Source organism: Triturus cristatus, chromosome 9, assembly GCF_964204655.1.
Source record: "Triturus cristatus chromosome 9, aTriCri1.1, whole genome shotgun sequence".
In the NCBI taxonomy this organism is placed as follows: Eukaryota; Metazoa; Chordata; class Amphibia; order Caudata; family Salamandridae; genus Triturus; species Triturus cristatus.
This window is the reverse complement of record NC_140592.1, coordinates 164,058,731-164,083,208: the sequence shown is the minus strand read 5'-3', so window position 1 is coordinate 164,083,208 and position 24,478 is coordinate 164,058,731. Positions and strand designations below refer to the sequence as shown.

The 24,478-nt window shown below is 50.8% G+C and overlaps 1 protein-coding gene across 4 annotated transcripts in view; it reads left to right on the top strand.

Annotated features, from left to right (window-relative positions):
* TASOR (transcription activation suppressor) overlaps positions 1-23,760 on the top strand; it is a 1,129,919-nt gene extending 1,106,159 nt beyond the window's left edge. For 2 of the 4 annotated variants that reach the window (XM_085624658.1, XM_085624657.1), the window contains one exon: positions 22,703-23,760. In XM_085624658.1, the coding sequence (XP_085480784.1) occupies positions 22,703-23,055 (353 nt within the window). In that variant the 3' untranslated portion in view covers positions 23,056-23,760. Of the gene's footprint in view, positions 1-22,522 lie in introns of all 4 variants that reach the window. The other 2 variants (XM_085624660.1, XM_085624659.1) reach the window with 1 other exon arrangement.
* Positions 23,761-24,478: the final 718 nt, after the last annotated feature.

The window sequence follows — 24,478 nt, the reverse complement described above, 5'->3', positions numbered from 1 at the left end:
GCTCCGCAGCCTCCAGCTCGACCTCAGGAAGGTACGGATTCATATCTTGCTTTTCCTGCTCCTGGCTCAAACTTTTCGCATTTCCTTAATGCGATGTTTGCCAGGGCCTCTGCTCCATCCGATGCGCCTTTGGGCCCCGTGGGTCCTTTGGCCTTTAACTTGGGTGTTCCTCAATTTTATCCTCAGGCACCCTTTATGCCTTTCTTGCCGTCGACTCCGGCTTGGCATTTCATGGCGCCTAGGTCTTCCACTCCGGCTCCACGGACTCCTTCGGCTGTTCTTTCCCTACCATTCTCGGTGATAGGGATTCTAAGAAGATGGAGCAGGCGGCAAAGAAGGTGTTTTCTTCTTAGAGTATGGCTCTTAAATCCACTAATGCTACCTGTCTTCTCGGAAGGTATATCCATGCTTTAATGGACTTGGTCATGCAGTCAGTTTGAGAAAGTGGCTCTGTATATACTGTTCCTTAATAGGTACAGGGTGTACAGAGTCCACAGTCCCCCAGGGTTTGATAGAGGTTAAAGTTAGGTATAACCTTACTCTCTAAAGTGGTAGCTTGGTCGAGCAGTAAGGCAGTACCAGAGGACAGTGTAAAGCATTTGTTGTACACACTCAGTCAGCAAATGGTTTCACACACTCAATAACTGAACTCTAGGCCAATGGTTTATATATAAAAAAATATATGCTTGTTTTATTTTAGAACCAACACTTGGAGTTAAAATATACTTTCTCAACAGTAGATGTTTCATATAAATACTTTTGCAATATGCAATAGACTTTTAGTAAATAGTTACAAGTGGTTGCAGTAGGCAACTCTATTTTTAAACACAACAATACATTGAGCTCAATGGTAAATTCAAGTTATTTGCAACAGATTACTTTTTAGATTACTTTTGGAATTACAGGACTGGATCCTAGATTCAGTCCTGGGTCAGTTCTCAAAATCAAGTGATGAAAGTCGACTTAAGTACTGTAATGATTTTTAACTAATATTTAGCTATTTTAAAAGTTGACACTTCGAAAATATTTCAGAGAAAACAGTCAATGATTCCCTATGGAAGAAAATGCAGGTTACAGGTACAGTATGTTCTCGTTACTTTTGTAATCCAGTACTGGGTGCCTAGACTCAGTACTGGGACCTTTATCCAAAACAGGCAAGTAATTACGTTTTCAGATATTATACGATTTTTGAAGAATATTTAAAGATTGCAGAAATCGACACTTAGAAGAAATTTCACAGAAAAACAGTCAATGGTTTCCTATGGAAGAAAATTGAGTTAAGGGTAAGTACAGTTGTAGAGATTTTTCAGAGTCACTGCTGGGCACCAAGATCCAGCACTGGGAGCTCACCTAAGTACAGGTGAGTAAATTCGTTTTTGTCACCCAGCTGATTTTCGGTGAATATTTGAAGATTTGAAAAGTCCACACTTACAAGAAATTTCAGGAAAAAGCCAGTCAATGTTACCCTATGAAGAAAATAGAGTTTGCGGTTTCAGGGTAAGTACTCGACTGGCAGAGTTGAATTTCTGGGCACAGACTCAGGGGTCTCCCAGGGTCAGGTAGGTACGGTTGGTTCACCCTCAGCGGCTCTAGGGCGGCCGGGTGCAGAGAGAGTTAGGCCCAATGTTATCCTATGAGGGATAGGGGGGCCTTGTTTGGTGGCTGCTGACTGGCAGGCCACGCGGCTGTGGGAGCTGGGCTCCTGGTAACTTACTCAGGGCAAGTGGGGAAGTAGGAAGGAGTAGAGTTTTCACTGCAGAGTGCTTTTGAGCCTTCGGGCGCTCAATGGATTTCAATGGGAAATCTCCGGTTAGGAAAAAGACTGCAAGCTCGGGGACGAGGACTCTTCAGGTGCCACCACCACTTCGAGAGGTAAGTTGGGTAGTTGGAGGATAGGTAGGTACCCCGGGATTGGGCACAGGGGGCCGTGGGGCGCCGCGTGCAGGGGTGCCTTTAGGTGTCGGGAAATCTTACCCTCTGTTGATCGCGGTTGGGGGGGCACCTGGTTCTGAGGCTGCAGGCTTCTTCAGGAATGTCGAGGGAGGTCCTTGGGTGCCGGACTCGGGGTCACAGTCGCCGTGGGGTCGTCCTCAGGGTCTTTGTTCACTCCGGCACTGGCCAGGCTCGGCTGGTGCAGAGTGTGCTGGGTTCGTGGTTCCGGGCTGCTGCCAGGGGTTAGAGATAGGTTTCGAGTAGAGCCTCTACTCATGGGAGTCCCAGGGGCTTAGAGCCAAAAGGTAGCCAGGTCCTCCGGGGTTGGTGAGGTTGCTAGCCACAAGAGATGCTGGGCTGGAGCAGGAGCAGGTTCGAGGGTCGACAGGCCGGTAGGGCTGGGACCAAAGCAGTTGGTGTCTTCCTCTTTTCAGCAGCTGCAGGGCAGGTCTTCTTTCTTCTTGCTCTTTGTAGTTTGGAATCTGGGGAAGGAAGGTTCAGGGTGCCCCTAAATACTAGATTTAGGGGCGTTACAGGTAGGTGAAGGGCAGGGACCAATGGGTCCCCGTCCTGGGGTGGGTACACCCCCCTATCCTGCCTCTCTCTTGTGGGAGGGGGGCAGTAGCCTAGTCCTGATAGGGTAGGGCTCCCCATCTTCAAGATGGCGAGAGCCCGGAGATGTGCTTCACCTCGCCTCCCCCACCTGAGGGGTGGGGTTAGCAGGCTGGCACATCCCCTGTCCTTATTTGGGGTTTCCGGCCAAAGTTTCCTGCCAGAGTGGGGGGTTGCAGGGGCCTGGGGAAGCTCACAGAGGCGGCATGCCTTTGAAGCTTTTCCCTGCCCATTCTGGGGGAGGAGATTTAGCACCTCGCCCAGGATGTGCATTGTTGCAGGACCAGGAGAGCAGGGGCTCTCCTACCCAGGGGTCCAGCAACATGTCTGCTGGGTGGCAGCCTAGGCAGCCTCAGAGCAGACGTGGATTTGTAGGTTAGGTTCGAGGGGACACCTCTAAGATGCCCTCTGGGGTGCTGGGTACATTAAATCCCACACTGGCATCAGTGTGGGTTTAATGTGCTGAGAAGTTTGATACCAAACTTCCCAGTCTTTAGTGTTGCCATTATGGTGCTGTGGAGCTCGTGTTTGACGAGCTCCCAGCACCATGTACTCTTTAAATGGCAGCACTGCACTTACAGGGCTCAGGAATGGACCTGGGCACTGTAGGGGCACAGGGCTCTTGCTCCTGTGCCCACACCATTGGCATAAGGCACCCAGCTAGAGGGGAGACTGATGTATGCCATGGCAGTGTATGTGATGGGCATGGCACACAGGGATGTGTGCCATGTCGACTTTGTTTTTGTCTTGCACCCAAACACTCAGCCTGCCATGGCAGTGTGTGTGTGTGTAAGGGTACAGGGCCTCTAAGAGTGGCACAAGGAGTGCTGCAGCTCTTAGAGGCCTTCCTGGGTCACAAAGCCCTGGGTACTTAGGGTACCATTTACCAGGGGCTGACATGTGGCCAAGGTTTGCCAATTTGGGTTTGGTTTGTTTTAGGGAAGGAACATAGGCCCTGGGCACCTGATTGGCAGGAGTCCAGGGCACACTCAGTCAAAGTACATTCAGCAATTCAGCAAAAAGTGGGGGCATACCATGCAAGAAAGATGGCACTTTCTCACAGTCAGCTCCTAAGTTGCCTGAGGAGCATCAGGCTAATTTCATGGAAGTCCTTTATGATTCGCAGGCTGCGGCATGTCAAGTGATTCAATCAGGCCTGGACACTGCTGACTGTCGCTCGTGTGATGGGATCTTCTGTGGCTGCAAGGAGGCAGGCTTGGCTTTGATCGTCTGGCTTCTCACCGGATGTTCAGGCGACTCTGCTGGATTTGCCCTTTGATGGGTCAGAGCTCTTTGGTTCAAAGGCGGACTCAGCCTTAGAGCGTTTTAAGGACAGCAGGGCTACTGCAAGGTTTCTAGGCCTCTAGGTGCAGTCCAGCGGGTACGGCTACAAGCGGTATCGTGGATTTTGGAGATCTGTTTCCTTTCGTGGCCGTCAGCAATCTCAACAGGACCAGAAACAGCAGAATCCCTTGTACAAGTCATACAGAGGTGCGGAATAAAAGAGGCCTCAGGGGTGCTGCTCGACAACAATCCTCCTCATCTTCCTCTACTTCCCCTCCCGCCACCATTGGTACATCAGGTAAGCAGTTCTAGATACCCCATCTTAGAACAAGTTGGTCCAAATGCAGGTCGGGTGTCCCATTTTCTAAAACATTGGAGACTGATCACGTCAGCTCGTTGGGTCTTGAATCTTGTAGAGAATGGGTACACCCTCCCCTTTTTGGAGTTTCCTCCTCCTTACCCTCCTCGCCAGGTTTTGTGCTCAGAGGACCACTTACTGCTTTTACAGCAGGAGGTTCTTACCTTGCTACAGAAAGGTGCGATAGAGGTGGTTGCGGAGCAGGAAAGGGGTCAGGGTTGCTGGTACCGGTATGTTCGAGGCATGTGGGCTGCTGAATTCATATCTGTGCATAGATCGCCGCCTAGTGTTGGGTCCGGATGTTTGCACGTTGTTGTCCTGGAAGAGTCTTCGAAGTATCACGAGATAGGTGACTCCTCCCCTGGACCACAGTGCGCATGGGCATCCTCTCCATCCTTAGATTGTTTTTTTCCGCCATTGGGTTCGGATGTGACTATCTTAGCTCAACTTAGGAATACTTAGTTTTAGGCCAAAAGGCCTTTAGTTTTCGTCGGTATAGTTACCGTTTGGTGTCGACTACTAGCTTTAGTGGTCCGCACCCTCTTCCAACTTCAGACCAGTTTGGACCGAACTTCGAAGTTCGATCGACGATGGAATCGAGGACTCCATTCAGGAGGTGTCCGTTATGCCACGCGAAGTACCCTCATATCGACGTCCACCCCGTCTGTAATAAATGTCTCTCGCCGGATCACGACGAATCGAAATGCATGGCCTGTGCACGGTTCCGATCTAAGAAGACTCTGCGGAACCGACGGGCGGCGAGGCTGGAGGCGAAGCAAGCAGCGCCTGCTCCCACCAACATATTCAGCACCGTGGACGAGGACACCGAGAGCGTGGAAGAAGTAGTCTCTAGCCCCGCTTCAGAACTCGATTCCCGATGGGACGACGACGACGAACTGATCTTTCGACGTGAAGAAACCGTCGATGAGGTAGGAGACTTCAACGAGGCCTACGGGGCCGAAGAAGACAGCTCTCCTGAAGAGCTAGGCCAATCCGTCGAAACGGAGGCCGAAACTGTACGTCGTCATCAGGCTCCGGTCGAGGGATCGCCTTCGGGCCTTACCCAAGATCAAACACATGGTTCCTCGGCCCCACCTTCCGGTCCGGCCTCGAACACTCTGCAAGAGCCACTATTACCGAAGACGACCGGGTTGTTAAACCCAAACCCATCCATCGCTCCAGTCCCTTCAAAAACGAAAGTGAAACTGGTGGTGATCGGATCGAAGGCGTCGAAACCATCCACTGCTCCGACGCCGAAAAGAGTCGTCGGCTCCGACCGCGTACAAAGAGACTTCGGCGCCGAGCTCACCGCAGCGGATACGGTTGACACCCAGAAAAAGCAAGCCCTCGGGCACCGCAAGGCACCGAGACCTTCGGCGCCGACATCGAAGGCCGTAACCTCCACAGTCAAGATGGCCGCCCCGGCTACGTCAACGCCTAGCGCACCGGCGCCGACTAAGTCCTCGACTACGTCGAATGTCGATACATCCCTTCAGGCCAGTGACCCCCTTCCTACAAAAAAGTCGGGGCTGGCCTCGACATCTACTACTAAGGGGCCCATAAAACCACCATCTGCGTTCACTGTGCAGCAGGTCTCCGCATCTTTACAACGCATCCGTGACCGGGCAACCCTCCACTCTATCTCGGGTCCCGACACACCCAAACCCTGTAAAGGTGCACTCGGAGCCCACCAACATTACGTTTGGGCTGCCACCGGCATCGGCACCAAAACTATTTCAAATTTGGACACGTGTCCTCCACACACAGTCCACCACCTCTGGCCTTATAGAACAAGAGTCTTCGGGGCCACAATTTATCGACGCCGACACTGGCAGGTTAATGCTCCACAAGCGCAAGATAACGCCAGTTAGGGAAGAGGAGCCCTACAAAATTCCTCTTAAACGCAAACTGCCGGCGGAGCAGGAACCAGTGCTCCAAGAACACTTCCAACACTTCCATCCAGATCCGCAGTCCTTTTCTCCTACCCCCTCCGAATCGGACGCAATACAGGACTATGGCGGGGAAGATTCCATCTACCCTGGGGACGTAGATCCTGATGAGCACCTACAAGACCCGGATCAGGCATGGGATGACCCCACAGACCAAAGTGTTGCGCCACATACTCAAGATGCGCAACTCTATAACGTAAAAACGTCTCCTACCGAGGACACAGCTGCATTTAATGCCCTCATCGAACGGGCTGCTGCTCATCATGGGGTGGAACTCCATTCTGATGCCATTGAGGAAGACTTCCTGCTTGACACTTTCGCATCTTCAGAAAGAACTGTCAAAACCCTGCCCATGTTAAAAGGGGTTCTCAAACCTGCTAAAGACATTTTCAAGGACACCACAAGAGCCCGGGTGTTAAATCCCAGGATTGAAAAAAAATACAAGCCTGCACCCGGTGACCCTAAATACATTAGGGGTCAATTGCCATTGGACTCCATGGTGGTTGCCAATGCTCGCAAGAGAGCCCACTCACAAACGACTGGTGATGCTCCTCCCCCAGACAAGGAGTCAAAAGTACTAGAAACTTTGGGCAAACGCATTGCAGCGCAAGCAGCGAACATCCTGCGCATTGCCAATACACAGGCACTCCTGTCACGTTATGACAGGTCACATTACGACACGCTGGAGTCACTGCTCCAACATCTACCAGATGAGTATAAGGAGTCAGCGGAGCTACTCATTAGGGAAGGACAACTCCTCACTAATGCATCCATAAAATGCGCCCTTGACGCAGCTGACACAGCGGCTAGGGCAATAAACACAAGCGTCATGCTACGACGTCATGCCTGGTTACGAATCTCAGGTTTCAAACCAGAGATTCAAAACAATATTCTGAACTTACCAGTTAACACAGAATTCTTATTTGGCCCAGACGTTGACACTACCCTAGAAAAGATAAAGAAAGACACTGACACTGCGAAATCGATGGGGGCTCTGCAAACGCAGCAATTTCGTAGTGGCTCCTTTCGTCGCACTGGAAATAGAGGCACAGCAAGGGGTCAGGGGTCACAACAGCAGTATACTAAAAGTGGCGCACAAAGCACCTATGACAAAAACAACAGGGGTGGATATCGTGGATCCAGCACCAAAGGCAGGGGACGTGGCTATGGCAACACCAGGTCCTCTCCAAAAAACAAACAGTGACGCCCTCTCCTTACCCCCCGACCACATAACACCTGTCGGGGGACGACTCCAGCTGTTCCTGTCCGCGTGGAAGAACATCACCACGGACAGGTGGGTCAGGGACATCATCCAGCACGGGTACTGTCTAGAACTAACTTCCACTCCACCCAACATACCACCAAAGCACCGTCCTATGTCAGCCGAACACTTACATTTACTCCAGCAGGAAGTGCTTGCTATGCTCGCAAAAGGGGCAATAATAGTTCCACAAATAATACTGACGGCGGACGCCTCTCTCCAGGGATGGGGAGCTCATGTACTCACTTACACAGTGCAGGGACTATGGACAACGCAACAAAAGAAGATGCACATCAACGTTCTGGAACTGATGGCAATCTTCCTAGCCATGAAGGCATTCAAAGTACACTTATGCAACAAAGTCCCCGGACAGGTCACCCCCCGAGCACACTCCCCGTGAGTGAGCCCGTCCCCTGGTGCCACCTCTGCCCTGAGCTGGGCCCTGCGCCCTCTGTCGTGCCCTGACCGCCGGATACGCTTGGTCTGCGGATCTCCTGTGCCCCCTGCCACCAGCTTGCTTCGCCGCCGTTCGTTTTTCCCGCCGTTTTGCCCAGCCCCCTGTGCTCCCCCCCCCCCCCCCTCGCCCAGCCCCGTCCGCGTTTCCCGCCACCTCCCCGCCGCTGCCCCCCTGCGGCCCCACCCCCTTCCCTCGCTCGCCCTCCCCATTCGCCACCCCGCTCCCCCTCCCAGCTGCCCCTCCCTCCCACGAGACTACTTATAGCCCGTTGCTGCCAGTGAGGTGCAGTGACCTCTGTCCCCGGACAGGTCACCCCCCGAGCACACTCCCCGTGAGTGAGCCCGTCCCCTGGTGCCACCTCTGCCCTGAGCTGGGCCCTGCGCCCTCTGTCGTGCCCTGACCGCCGGATCCGCTTGGTCTGCGGATCTCCTGTGCCCCCTGCCACCAGCTTGCTTCGCCGCCGTTCGTTTTCCCGCCGTTTTGCCCAGCCCCCTGTGATCCCCCCCCCCCCCCCCCCCTCGCCCAGCCCCAGCCGCGTTTCCCGCCACCTCCCCGCCGCTGCCCCCATGCGGCCCCGCCCCCTTCCCTCGCTCGCCCTCCCCATTCGCCACCCCGCTCCCCCTCCCAGCTGCCCCTCCCTCGCTCCGCCCCCCCACTCTCCTCATATGGCAGAGTGGCCAACGCGCAGCGTGCTCGCGCAGCGGGCGCGCCGATTGTGCGCCAAAGGTAAGCCAGTCTGTGCCCGTCCGCGCCTGGCCCGCGCCCAGCGCCCGAACCCCTGGCCCCCGAGGACCCCAGCCCACCCGCCAGACGTACGACGCCGCCACCCTCAACGCACTCAACACCGGCCGAACCCCGGGATGCCACCAAGCCACCCCGAGACGCACCCACGGACCCTTCAGCTGCCTCGCCTGCAAGTTCACCTGCATCCGGACCTGCCGCGCACCAGCACCCGCCAAGCCGAACACCAGCAGCAACCACCTCAAGTGCATCCTGCTCAACACCCGCTCCGTCCACAGACACGCCATCGAACTCTGGAACCTCCTCGACACCACATCTCCAGACGTTGCCTTCCTCACGGAAACCTGGATGAACGACTCCTCAGCGCCCGACATCGCCATCGCCATCCCAGAGGGATACAAGATCACCCGGAGAGACTGCGACAACCAGACTGGAGGAGGCATCGCCATCGTCCACAAGAACACCATCCGCATCACGACCAACACCGACGACACCCTGACTACCGCCGAACACCTACACTTCCAGATCCACACCGACCCTAAGACCACCCTCAGAGGCACCCTGATCTACCGACCCCCGGGACCACGCACAACATTCAGCGAAGACATCGCCGACTTCATCAGCCCGCACGCCCTCCCCTCCGCTGACAACATCCTCCTGGGGGGCATCAACTTCCACCTGGAGAACAACAACGACCGCAACACCACCACCCTGCTTGACAACCTCGCCAACCTCGGACTCAAGCAGCTGGTGTCCACCCCCACCCACCTCGCCGGACACACACTCGACGCCGTCTTCTCATCCAGCAAAGACATCGCCTTCAGCCACGCCACTGGACTCCACTGGACGGACCACAGCTGCGTCCACTTCACCTTCAGTAGAACCACGATCCACCAGCAACAGGATGCTCGAAGAAGCTGGAACAAGATCACAGCCGACCAGCTCGCCGCTTCCTTGAGCCAGCACCCTCCAGCCAGCTCAGCGAACCCTAGCCAGGCCGCCGACAACCTCACGAAGTGGATCAGCACCTGCGCGGACGAACTCGCCCCACTGAGGACCCCGCCCAGCAGACCCGGCAGCAAGAAGGCCCCATGGTTCACCGACGAACTCAAGAGCTCCAAGAAGAACTGCCGAGCCCTCGAGAAAGCCTGGAGAAGGGAGCCAACACCGGACAACATGACCGCCCTCAAGCTCGCCACCCGGAAGCACCATCAACTAATCCACACCACCAAGAAAACTGCATTCAAGGACCGGCTGGACAACAACGCACACAACTGCAAGGAACTCTTCAACATCGTGAAAGAGCTCTCCAACCCCAACGCCGGAAACGACATCACCCCATCGCAAGACCTCTGCAACTCCCTCGCCTCCTACTTCCACAACAAGATCGCTGACATACACAACAGCTTCATCCCACAAACAACGCCCCCCACGACCGCACCAACGCCCCCCACCACTACCCTCAGCGCCTGGACCCCGATCAACACAGAAGACACCATCCGCACGATGAACTCTATCCACTCCGGATCTCCGACCGACCCCTGCCCTCACCACGTATTCAACAAGGCCGACGCTGTCATCGCACCCCACCTGCGAGACATCATCAACACCTCCTTCGACACCGCCACCTTCCCTGAGAGCTGGAAGCACGCCGAACTCAGCGCTCTACTAAAGAAACCAACAGCGGACCCCACCGAACTCAAGAATTACCGCCCCATCTCGCTCCTCCCGTTTCCAGCCAAAGTCATCGAGAAGACCGTCAACAAGCAGCTGGCCGCCTTCCTCGAGACGAATGGATCCCTCGACCCCTCACAGTCTGGCTTCCGAGCCAACCACAGCACCGAGACCGCCCTCATCGCTGCCACCGATGACATCCGAGCCCTGCTGGACAACGGAGAAACAGCGGCCCTCATCCTCCTCATCCTCCTAGACCTCTCCGCGGCATTCGACACTGTCTGCCACCGCACCCTAGTGCAGCGCCTCAGCAACGTCGGAATCCAGGAGAAGGCACTGGAATGGATCATCTCCTTCCTCGACGGAAGGACACAGAGAGTCCGCCTACCACCGTACAAGTCAGAGGCCACCGAAGTCATCTGCGGCGTCCCCCAAGGATCCTCACTCAGCCCCACCCTCTTCAACGTCTACATGAGCCCCCTTGCGGCCATCGCATGCCAACACAACCTCAACATCATCTCCTACGCTGACGACACCCAGCTGATCCTCTCCCTGACCAACGACCCCGCCGCCGCCAGAGCCAACCTCCACGAAGGGATGAAAGACGTAGCCGAGTGGATGATGACCAGCCGCCTGAAACTGAACTCAGACAAGACGGAAGTCCTCATCCTGGGCTCCTCGCCCTCCGCCTGGGACGACTCCTGGTGGCCCCCCGCCCTGGGCACCGCACCCAAACCGACAGACCACGCACGAAACCTGGGCTTCATCCTGGACTCCTCCCTCTCCATGACCAGACAAGTCAACGCCGTCTCCTCGTCCTGTTTCAACATCCTGCGCATGCTACGGAAGATCTTCCGGTGGATTCCCACCGAGACCAGGAAGACGGTCACCCAGGCCCTTGTCACCAGCCGACTGGACTACGGCAACGCCCTCTACGCCGGAACCACCGCCAAGCTCCAGAAGAGACTCCAGCGGATACAGAACGCCTCAGCCAGACTCATCCTTGACATCCCCCGAAGCAGCCACATCTCTGGACATCTGAGAGACCTGCACTGGCTCCCCGTCAACAAGAGAATCACCTTCCGTCTCCTCACCCACGCACACAAAGCCCTACACGACCAAGGCCCGAGCTACCTCAACAACCGCCTCAACTTCTACGCTCCCAAACGCCATCTCCGATCAGCCAGCCACGCCCTCGCCGCCGTCCCCCGCATCCGAAGAGCGACAACAGGAGGAAGGTCCTTCTCCTACCTGGCCGCCAAGTCCTGGAACTCCCTCCCTCCCGACCTGCGCCTGACCCAAGACCACCTCTCCTTCAGGAAGAAGCTCAAGACCTGGCTGTTCGAGCAGTAGCGGCACCCCCCCCCCCCCCCCCCCCCCCTAGCGCCTTGAGACCCTCCCGGGTGAGTAGTGCGCTTTATAAATGGCTTTGATTGATTGATTGAAGTCGTGTTGATCCGGACGGACAACATGACTGCCATGTACTACATACAGAAGCAGGGAGGAACACACTCTCCACAGTTGTCTCATCTGGCTCAGAGCATGTGGAAGTGGGCCATTCAGAGGAACATATTCCTCATGGCGGAACACCTCCCCGGCAAGGACAACCAGATGGCGGATCTGCAGACACAACCACCAGATGCACGAGTGGGAGCTACACCCATCAGTACTCCAACCGTACTTCCAACAGTGGGGTCATCCAGAGATAGACCTATGCGCCACAAACGAAAACGTAAAATGCCAAAGCTTTGCCGCCAGGTTCCCACATCCACAGTCGCAGGGCAATGCGATATGGATGAACTGGTCCGGCAGATTTGCGTACGCTTTTCCCCCAGCGCCATTAATACCGCTGGTGGCACGCAAACTACGACAACACTCACTGACACTCATCCTAGTTGCTCCCACATGGGCGCGCCAACCATGGTACACCACCTTTCTAGAACTTTCCGTGGTGCCGCATCAAAGGCTGCGGATCAAACCTGCACTCTTAATGCAGAACCATGGCGAAATTCAGCACCCAGATCCGCAACAGCTGAACCTGGCGATCTGGCTCCTGAAGTCTTAGAGTTTGGCTACCTAAACCTGCCACCTGACTGTATGGAGATCATCAAGGAGGCCAGGAGACCCACTACCAGAGCTTGCTATGCAGCCAAATGGAAGAGGTTTGTCATTTACTGCACCAACAATGACATTAACCCGCTAGACGCATCCATTCAAAACATAATCTGTTACCTCTTACACCTATACCGATGCAATCTGGCATACACCTCAATACGTATCCATTTGACCGCAATAGCAGCCTATCTCCAGAACAGGCAGCACCTCTCTTTATTCAGAGTGCCTGCCATCAAAGCTTTATTGGAGGGACTTAAACGAGTAATTCCCCCAAGACACCCACCAGCACCGGTGTGGAACCTCAACTTGGTCCTCACCAGACTGATGGGTCCGCCCTTCGAACCTCTCCACTCATGTGAGATTCAATTCCTCACCTGGAAAGTAGCTTTCCTAGTAGCAATCACTTTGTTAAGGAGAGTTAGTGAACTCCAGGCACTAACCATTCAAGAGCCATTCATACAGGTTCACGCAAACGGGGTCGTACTACGTACCAACCCCAAATTCATTCCTAAAGTAATATCGCAGTTCCACATGAATCAAACTATTGAACTGCCTGTTTTCTTTCAAAATCCACAAAATGTCGCTGAGAGAATGCTCCATACACTAGATGTAAAGAGGGCCCTCATGTACTATATAGACAGAACTAAGGACTTTAGGAAGACAAAACAACTTTTCGTTGCCTTTTCTCCACAACACAAGGGCAACACAATTTCCAAAGCAGGTATAGCCAGATGGATCGTTAAATGTATTCGAATTTGCTATCAAAAGGCTAAACGCACATTAACGATTCCCCCACGAGCCCACTCAACACGAAAGTTAGGGGCGTCCATGGCTTTCCTGGGAAACATTCCTTTACAGGAAATATGTAGAGCAGCCACATGGTCCACTATACATACATTTACCAAACACTACTGTGTAGATGTACACTCAAAACAGCAGGCAGCTGTAGGACAGGCTGTTCTCAAAACTCTTTTTCAGACTGCTGCAGCTGGCACTGGTAGCCGCCGCTAATAGGAGGTACTGCTATGTATTCTATGCACAGATATGAATTCAGCAGCCCACATGCCTCGACCTGAATATGCTACTTACCAGTATGCATCTGTTCTTGGCATGTAGGGCTGCTGACATTCATATCGCCCACCCTCCTCCCCGGCGCCTGTAGCAGCTGCAGCTCTCAGAATTACTCTATAGCATGGTCATCACTTACTGTATCTACTCCATCACTGCCACAATGGCGAAAAAACAATCTAAGGATGGAGAGGATGCCCATGCGCACTGTGGTCCAGGAGAGGAGTCACCTATCTCGTGATACTTCGAAGACTCTTCCAGGACAACAACGTGCAAACATCCGGACCCAACACTAGGCGGCGATCTATGCACAGATATGAATGTCAGCAGCCCTACATGCCAAGAACAGATGCATACTGGTAAGTAGCATATTCATTCCTGATCCCCAAAAAGGACGGTCGCTTAAGGCCAATCCTGGACCTCAAGATTTTGAACCTGTACCTCAGACAGGAGAAGTTCAAAATGTTGACCTTGGCTCAGGTTCTTCTTGCGCTGCAACAGGAAGACTGGATGGTGTCCATCGATCTACAGGATGCATATTTTCATCTTCCCATCCTGAGGTCGCATCGGAAGTATCTCCGGTTCACGGTAGGGTCGCAACATTATCAGTTTGCGGTTCTTCCGTTCGGTCTTACTTCCGCACCTCGAGTCTTTACGAAGGTGATGGCAGTGGTAGCGGCTCATATCAGAAGATCAGGGGTTCCTGTTTTCCCCTACCTGGACGACTGGCTGTTGAAAGCTGAGTCTCCAGAGTTGGTTTCGCGCCACTTGCAGGTAACAACTCATCTGTTGTTCAATTTGGGTTTCTCGATAAATGTACCCAAATCTCACCTGGTGCCTTCTCAGTGCAGCCTGTTCATAGGGGCAATACTGGACACTTCTGCGTGTCAAGCTTACCCTCCTCTGCAGAGGATTCTCGACAATCAGGAAATGCTTCCTTTGTTTCACGATGGAGCGGTTGTTTCAGTCCTGAAGGTCCTTCGCCTGCTTGGTCTGTTCGCTTCCTGCATTCTGTTGGTCAACCATGCACGCTGGCACATGAGGGCACTTCAGTGGTGCCTCCGCAGGCAGTGGTATCAACACAGCGGAGATCTCGGGGAGAGGATCAAAATCTCCAGAGAAGCTGCAGCGAAGCTGATTTGGTGGAGTGTGTAGGGTAACCTGCCTCAAGGAAAGCCCTTTCAGTCTCCTCCACTGGTGGCCACGGTGATCACGGATGCATCCACTCTAGGGTGGGGTGCTCATCTGAAGGATCTGGAGGTCAAAGGTCTTTGGTCTCCAAAGGAAAGGTTGCTTCACATCAACCTTCTGGAATTGCGGGCGATACGTTTGGCGCTAAAGGCCTTCCTCCCTTCCCGGTCAGTCTGTTCAGGTCTTGACGGACAACACTACCGCGATGTGGTATATCAACAAACAGGGAGGTGTAGGGTCGTTCGTCTGTATAGAGGCTCTGCGGCACTGGTCCTGGGCTCAGAGCCATCGGATTTGTGTGTTTGTAAATCATCTGGCCGGTGTGCTGAATGTTCGTGCGGACAGTCTCAGTCGACATTACTCAGCCAATCACGAGTGGCGGCTTCATCCAGAGGTGGTCCATCGCATCTTTCGGATGTGGGGGTCTCCTCGGTTGGACCTGTTTGCCACTCATGAGAACGCGCACTGCCCGTTGTTCTGCAGCCTTCAGTATCCAATGTGGGGAGCGCTGGGGGATGCGTTTCAGTTGGATTGGAGCTCGCAACTCCTCCCATATACTTGATTCCTCTGGTTCTGAGGAAGATTCGCCAAGACTGGGCCCAAGTCATATTGATCGCCCAGGACTGGCCAAGAAGGGTGTGGTACACAGATCTACTTCACCTCTCATCGCACCCTCCACTCCGTCTCCCTCTCAGGACAGACCTCCTCTCACAGTCGCAGGGGCAGGTTCTTCACCCCCATCTCCAGAGCCTGCACCTTCATGCATAGAGATTGAATGGGGCAACCTGAGTTCCTTCTCTTTCCTGCCGGATATAGTGGATGTTATTTTATCGTCCAGGCGACACTCCACTAAGTCTGTCTACTCTTCCAGATGGTCCAGGTTTGTTAGGTGGTGTGGAGAGAGAGATATTGACCCTTTGAAGGCCAGTTTGTCTAATATTCTGGAGTTTTCACTTTCTTTGACACAGCAGGGTTGTGCTGTGGCCACTGTTAAGGGCTATTTGTCGGCCTTGTCGGCTTTTCAGTGTTTGCCTGACCAGCCGTCTTTAATTCCCCCATTTGTCATGAAGTTCATTAAAGGTCTTACGAATAAGTTCCCTCCCACCCCTTTCATTATGCCTCAGTGGGACTTGAATCTTGTTCTTACATTTTTAATGGGTTCTCCGTTTGAGCCTCTTCATACTTGTCCGTTGAGGCTTCTTTCTTTTAAACGGTTTTCTTGATTGCCATTACCTCGGCTAGGAGGGTCAGTGAGCTTCAGGCTCTCAGTTCGGAACCTCTTTTTTTGACCATTCATGCGGATAAGTTGGTCTTAAGGACCAGGGCTGCTTTCCTTCCCAAGGTGGTTACCCCTTTTCATGTGGGACAATCCATTACTTTACCTACCTACTATCCTCCCCCTCACCCTTCCAAGGAGGAGGAGAGACTGCATCGTTTGGACCCTAAGAGGGCTGTCAGCTTTTACTTGGATCGGACTAGAGATCTGAGGTTGGACGATCAGCTCTTTGTGGGCTATGTTGGGAAGCTGAAAGGCAAGGCCGTGCACAAGAGGACTCTCTCCAGGTGGATTATCTTGTGCATCAAGATTTGCTACGCCTTGGCCAAGAAGGACCCTCCTGAAGGTATCAGAGCTCATTCCACTAGAGCTAAGTCTACTTCTTCTGGTTTGGCTAGAGGTGTTCCTGTTGTTGACATTTGTAAGGCAGCAAATTGGGCCTCCCTCCACCCCTTTGCGAAGCATTACTGCTTGGACTCTGAGGTGATGGGATGGCCATTTTGCTCGTTCTGTTTTGCAATATATTTTGGTCTAGTCAGGTGGACACCCTCCTCCAGGAGAGGTACGGCTTTGGGATTCTATTCATAAGGTGAGGAATCCACTGGCAGAAGTATCCATCAGAAGAACAAGTTACTTACCTTTGGTAACGCTTTGTTCGAGGCATATGAGCTGCAGATTACACACTTTTGCATAGATCGCCATCTGGTGTTGGGCCCGGATGTTTGCAGTTTGTTTTTCCTCTTGGAAAGTCTTTGGAAGTCACGAGGTCAGTGACTCCTCCCTTGGTTCGTATTGCGCATGGGCTTCGGCTCCATCCTCAGATTGTTTTTTTCCGCCATCGGGCTCGGATGTAATACTTCGTGCTCCGGCTCCGAACATTCCAGTTCGACGATCGAAGCAAATCCCCGCGGTATTGTTTAGATACTAATCTCCTCAATCACCTTCTTCTTCGACGCACTTTCGATTCCAGTCATCGGCGGCCTTCGGGCCTCTCCAGGCTCCGGTCCCGGCTGATGGAAAGAACTCCATTCAAGAAGTGCCCTCGATGTGGGTCCAAATTCCCCCACACCGATCTTCATGAGGTGTGCAACCTCTGCCTCTCCCCTGAACACGAGGCTCGAGACTGTCCCGCCTGCAAGTCTTTTAGGTCTAAAAAGACTATTTGAGATCGAAGGGCCAGAAGAAAAATGGCGCACTCCTCGACCTCCGTTACAGTCGACATCTTCGGGTACGACGTCGAAGCTCCGGGACACCAGCACACCGAAGAGGACCTAGTCAGTGCTTCTGAAGCCGATGACTCGGATGTGGAGGACATCACCCCGGCGCAGAGGGTCGTGAGTAAAATACCCCCTCCCACACCCGCGCTGACACCCATAAAGGCTTCGGTCATGCCTTCACCTTCAGGCCTAGGCAAGACCAAAGACACTGCTTCGAACACCCCACCTTCGGGCCCGGTGACGAAGCCAAGCAAGCCTTCCGGCGGCTCGGGCACGAGCCAGCCTGCCAGCGGTGCCGAAAAACACCCTTCGGCACCGAAGAAAAGATCGGCCTCTACCTCGACACCGAGCTCCACACCAAAGCCCTCGGTGTCGACACCTAGCCTCTCGGCGCCGACCAAACATCATAAGGCCCTCGGCACCGACACTCCCGCGCCGAGGCCTGTATTGGCACCGAACAAAAAATCGGAGGTCCCTAAAAAGCACGGCACAGACCAGCCAAAGAAGCCGTCTGCCCCGAAAACGTCGGCGCCGACCGAACAACCAGTGTCGCAAGAACTTTTTACACCAGATCCTTTACAAAAGACACTTACCAAGGATCCAAAAACTGGACATTTGGCACTTTCTTCTAAAAAGAGACTTTTGGACAAACCAGCTCCACCTCCAAAGAGGAAGGACTGTGCTACCTTCCCTTTCAGAGTGCCTTCCCCGCCTCCTCCACCTCCTCCACCCTCTCCACCTCTGCCCCCTCCACCTTCTCCACCCCGGCCTCATCGCTCTCCGACCCAGTCTCCAGACCATGATGATCAGGGGGACCCATACTACGACCCAGCAGATGTGCCACAAGACCCCTCCCCTACAGGATCCCCAGACCCCTGGGATGATTATAATAATCCAGACATTCCAGATGTCCCACAAGATGACCTATATCCATCCAGGCCATCACCACCAGAAGACTCACTAGGTTTTCACCACCTACTTCGGAGGGCGGCACATTATCACGGGTTAGAGCTTCACACTGACCCTGTAGAGTTAGATTTCCTCCTAGATACCTTTGATACAGCGCATAGGTCTACTGCTATACTACCTATGCCCAAAGGGGTAATAAAACATGCGCCAGAGGTTTTTAAAGACCCAGTCAGGGCTAGGGTCCTAAACCCGCGTATAGAAAAAAAGTACAAAGCTGCCCCTACAGACCCTGCCTACATCAAAGGGCCAGCGCCACTGCATTCCCTAGTGGTTTCCACCGCAATAAAGATCAAATTCCCAGGCGTCTTACTACATCTACAAAGATGTAACCTAGCATATACATCTATTCGGCTACACCTCGCAGCAATTGCTGCTTACTTACAAAACAGACAGCACCTATCACTTTTCAAAGTGCCTGCCATTAAAGCCTTTATGGAAGGCCTAAAACGCATAATTCCCACCAGCGTGCCACCCTCACCTGTGTGGAACTTAAATATAGTGCTCACAAGGCTAATGGGACCGCCTTTTGAACCCTTGCATAAATGCGAACTGCAATTCCTCACATGGAAAACAGCTTTCCTGGTAGCCATCGCCACCCTTAGAAGGGTCAGTGAAATACAAGCACTTACTATACAAGAACCTTTTCTCCAAATGCACCCGAACAAGGTTGTTCTCCGTACCAACCCAAAATTCCTACCCAAAGTCATCTCACCCTTTCATCTAAACCAATCATTAGAATTACCGGTTTTTTTCTCACATCCTCAAACTGTTGCAGAAAAGGCTCTACACACACTGGATGTTAAAAGGGCCTTACTTTACTACATCCAGAGAACACAAACTTTCAGAAAGACAAAGCAACTGTTTGTCTCTTTCTCTCCACCTCATAAAGGCAACCCCATCTCTAAATCAGGGATAGCTAGGTGGATTGTAAAATGCCTACAGATTTGCTACCACAAAGCAAAACGCACGCTATCTGTTCCCCCTAAAGCCCACTCTACAAGAAAGATAGGGGCTTCTATGGCTTTTCTAGGGAACATCCCATTAGATGATATCTGCAAGGCAGCTACATGGTCAACACCGCACACTTTCACTAAACATTACTGTGTAGATGTGCAAACCAAGCAACAAGCTAGTGTGGGCCAGGCTGTACTGAAAACACTATTACAAACCACTGCAACAGATACCGGTGGTCGCCGCTAAGGTTGAGAACTGCTATATAGTCTATGCAAAAGTGTGTAATCTGCAGCTCATATGCCTCGAACGGAATATGCTACTTACCAGTATGCATCTGTTCTTGGCATGTAGAGCTGCAGATCTACACACGCCCACCTGCCTCCCCGGTTACCTGTATCTGTTCCAGTCTATCTTATTTAGATACAACACACATGGGTTTCTTCACTGTGATTACTACGCTCCATCTTTCCCTGTTGGCGAAAAACAATCTGAGGATGGAGCCGAAGCCCATGCGCAATACGAACCAAGGGAGGAGTCACCGACCTCGCGACTTCCAAAGACTTTCCGAGAGGAAAAACAAACTGCAAATATCCGGGCCCAACACCAGATGGCAATCTATGCAAAAGTGTGTAGATCTGCAGCGCTACATGCCAAGAACAGACGCATACTGGTAAGTAGCATATTCCTTCTGGTGGATACAGTATCTGCCTGTGGATTCCTGATTGTCCCGCCCGCCTCCCCGTTGTCCACCTGTTTCTACCAAAAAATATTTAATCTTAGTATGTCTTAATCATGTTGATATTTTAATAATGAGAAATGCCTATTCAGTTGCTATTTCTCTGTCTTTATTGATTATGCATTTGTGAATTTATATATGTGTATATATTTGGTATGCTATGTTTGCATTTGAAAATGTGTCGGTCCGCCCTTTTGCCTCGGTGGCACGGAAAAAATGGGTGGAACTGACGTCAGCACGACGACGAGGTCCTCTTATGGCTCAGATGATGTCATACGGTGTTGCGAGCGGAGCCGTGCTATTGTGACGTCCTCGTCGACGTGGGAGAGCTAGGAAGAATTTCCCTCAGAATGCTGGCACATTCATAAGGTGAGGAATCCATAGGCAGGTACTGTGTCCACCAGAAAAAGCGCTACCGAAGGTAAGTAACTTGTTCATCTGACCTATGGCAGGCAGTTCTCCATACCCAGCCCAGGGATCACACTAGTGACAGATGCATCATGTCTGGGTTGAGTTGGTCATCTGAAAGAACTGGAAAGCTTGGCCTTTGGTCTTTGATGGAGCAAAGGCACACAATAGGCCTTCTGGAACTTTGTGTCAGTCCTTTAGGTCTCAAGGCCTTCTTCCCTTCAAGCGGAAGCCTGTTCAGGTCTTAAGGAACAACACAGCAGCCATGTGGTACTGCAAAAACAGGGTGGTGTAGGGTCATTGATGCTGTGCTGGGTTGCACTGTCTCTCTGGAAACGCGTGGACCTTCAAGGGCTTTCCCTGATGGCAAATCATGGGCAGACTTGCAAACCATCAATTGGGACAAGCTGAAGTGACCTCACTGATTATTCATGAATGGCATCTTCATCTGGAGTGGCTCATCGAACCTTGGTTGTATCTGTTTTCCTCTGCTGAGAATGTGCCCCGTCAAGATTATTGCACACTGCATATTTATCCATGCGGTTCTCATGGAGATGCATTCTGCAAGGATTGGGACACAAGACTCTGTATGCTTTAATTTCTGGGCCTCTCCTGCTTGGAATTCTGAGGAAGATCAGCATGGACCAGGTTTTGATCATCCTGATAGCTCTGGATGTGTGGTTCCCTGATTTGTTGAACTAGAGTATTTATTGCCTTCCTCTGTGATTAGGGTACCTCTTCTGGAGAGAATCCTGTCTATGCAGCAGGGCAGTTTCTGCACCTAAATCTCCCCAACCTACACCTCCATGCGAGAAAATTCATCAGCAACAGCTGAGCAGGTTTTATTTACCTACTGCGCTAGAGGATGTTACCCTGGTGGCCAGGGGCCCACCTGCCAAATCAGGTTATTCTGGTCATTGGGGGAAGTTTACGGCTAGATGCAGAGACTGCCGAGGCCAAACTGTTGGATGTTTTGAATATTTTTTCTCTGGCCCAACAAGGTTTTGCAGTGGGCGCTGTTAAATGTTAATTTGTTGTCCTTTTGGCCTCTCTGTTTGCTTGATCAAGCTTCGTTATTCAAGAAACCAGTGATATTTGCGCGCTGTCAGTGCATCCTCCATACACCTCCTTTATGCCAGATAAGACAGTCCATGAATCTCTCTGCTATTTTCTCTTTTTCTCACCATTCTGACAAGACTAGGCATTACCTACTGAAGCCAAGAAGATCACACGCAAGCTGTTTATCGGCTTTGCCAGTGCTTAGGGGAAGGCGGCCCAGAAGTAACTTTGTCCAGCTGGGTAGTTCTGTGTATAAACATATGCTATGTCCTGGTCAAAATGGAATTTCCTCAGAGCCTTTGGGCTCATTCTCCCAGAGACAAGGCTACCATGACGGCATAAGAAAGATGTATTCTGCCAGTAGAACATCTGCCAGGTTGCCACATGGGATTCTGAACACACACCTTCACCAAATCTGCAGGGAATTCGATTTAGCTTACTTGGTCCTGCTGAATTTCCTGATATAAATCCACTCCTCAGACGCTCTACCTTTTGTGATGTATTGCTTTGGCATTAATTCAAAAGGTGAGGAATCTGCAGTTGCAAGTACCCATGAGAAGAACATGGTACTTATTTGGTAATGCTCTTTCTGAAGGACACTCTTCTCTCTCACACACACACACACCCACACCTCCCCATGCTGTAGGGTGGAACTTTAAGGTAATTAAAAGATTCCAAGTTAGATTCTGTGCATTGTCATTCTTCCAGTTTGTGATGGGTAATCCGTGTGTGATGTACTAAAGGTTCAAAGTTAAACTGACAGAATTGTGTTGGGGTGATGGTGCCCCATCACTTCCAGTGACAGAGAGAAATTGCCATGGAGTTCAGTGTCATTATGGAGTTCATTGAAATCACCTGCCAATGTGCTGAGCTATTGTTACGAAAGGTTCTGGATCCAGTCTGGCTCTTGGGGAACTAAAAAAGGTGAAGAGTCAGGAATTAAATTGTGGATCCACAAGAAAGATCATTATCGAAGAAAAGTAACTTGTTTGATTTGGAAATTGAAAGAATGGAATTTGCGTTCAGTTTTAAAATTTCAAGAGACAGTTTTTCCTCATAGATTTTAAGACTGCCAAGTGCCGAGAACACAGTAAGCTAATAAATGTTCACCAAGTATTCTGCTATATTGTCAGTAGAGAGTTTGTGGTATTTATATTGATTGTTTTAAAATGCTGTTAATTTTATTGATTGTTGTGAAAGCATCTCCTTTGAAAATGGAAGTTTGGGATTTCCCAAAACTAAGCACATATGCATTTTGCAGAAGATTTTAGCACCTGAAAATCCTGACTTTCACTATAATTTCTGACTGAGGGAAACAGGAGTGGTAGAAGACAAGCCTTGGCCTGAAATGATGTCGGATTACAGACTTTCAAATCATTATTCAATGTGAGTAATGTACTTTAAGATTTGCATTCTTATTAGGAATCTTTTTTGCATATAGTTCCTCTAGGAAACGACGAGAAAGATGAAGAAGACATGTCTTTGGATTCGGGTGACGAAACACCTCAAATTGAGGTTTGCAGCAAGCCTCCCACAAATGAAGCACTGGCATCAGAGAGCAGTCACACTTACAGAACAGATATGAAACTAACTTCTGAAAATGAACATCCACTAACCTCAAAGACAAATAGTGGTTTTATAAAAACTGGCCCTCCTATCAATTCAGAGGAGTTGAAATCTGTTACCTCCACCTTTGGCAACAGTGCAAAGCACACAGCTGTTCCAGAGCAGGTTCCAAGCAGCAGTGTCCAGGAACGTCCATTTAATGTTCTCACTCATCAGACTTTTTTGTGAACACCATATCCTATGACAGCTAGCCAGAACAATCAAGATGCCAATCATTAAAAGTCCTCTTATGGTGAAGAGAGAAAAGGATAAACAACCCTTAGCTGCTTGGATTAACTGTAAAATTGTCATTGTTCCAGGTCAGGTTCCAAACATAAAAATAATTCTGTGGGTTATTTCATGAATGTATTTCTTTCTTTTCTAAAATATATAAATTAACAGTTTGTATCAGATTCTCCAATTTAAATAGTTGCCGTTCTCATTCTCCACTTGTTTCCTAACTTGTGTAAATCATGATGGTCTGTAACATTTGAAGCATCTGCAAATATTTCTTAAGCTGTATTGTATTTGGAAAAAAATATCTTTCCTTGGCACTTTTATTATGCATTTGTATATGAATTGTACTTTAGCATTCAATTTATCCAGAAATGTGTTTTTATATGAAACTAAATGTATTCCAGAATTGTGCAAGGCTATGCCTTCATATTTGTTTTAAGTAAACTATTCCCGTCAAAACCACAGATTTTCTGTGAAAGAATATCACATTGTTTATATTTGAAACCTGCAAATTTGTACAATGTGTTTTTCTTTATTGTTGTAAATATTTCAGTGTAGGTGTGTTAAATATTTGCAGAATTTTGGTTTCTTTGAACAATAAGAACAAAACCACAGTGCGCCTACTTTATTGCAAAAAATAAACTGTTCTTGCACATAGGGCTTAGTAGTAAGTTGTTTGACCGACTAATGCATCTGAAAACGAAAACTGGAAGCAAAGCATTTGTTTTTGGTCATAGATTGGAGATTGTTTTTCTGCCTTCAGATTCCCAATTTGTGGAACACTCGAGGATTGTAAGAAAGTGACTACTGCAGGCCTGCTTGGCAGCACAACAGTCATATGCTCATCAAGGTCTACAATTTTTTTCTCTCTGTGCTTAAGGCTCACAAGATCCAGGCAGTCCTTGAAGACTCTCTCTTAAGACTTAAACCACACATCTCTTTTTCCACCACTCCCTCAGCCTGTACACCTATATTATGACTTCATAATTTGCAACACCACCAGAGTTTCCATTTCTGGGGCTGCACACAAACAATTTTTGATCAATTCCTGAGCTTTGGAAGGTACAGACCAAACACAAACCTTGAGCAACACACTCCATGCTGTTATGATATTGAGACCCACACAGTCCTATCAGTGCACATAATCCCCTGCAGCACATCACCCGTCTACTTTACCAGTACCAGGAACCCCTTTATATTCTTCACGTGGTCATGTTTGCAGCTAGTGCTGCTCACTGCAGAACCGCTGCATTTCTTACTAGATCAGTCTTGAAACGTCACTGTTTAATAAAACAGCTGGAATCTGCCAGAGACACCTCGAGTACTACATTGGTTATATATGTATTTGTTCTCTTTTCCTCCTGAAAAGTTTTGG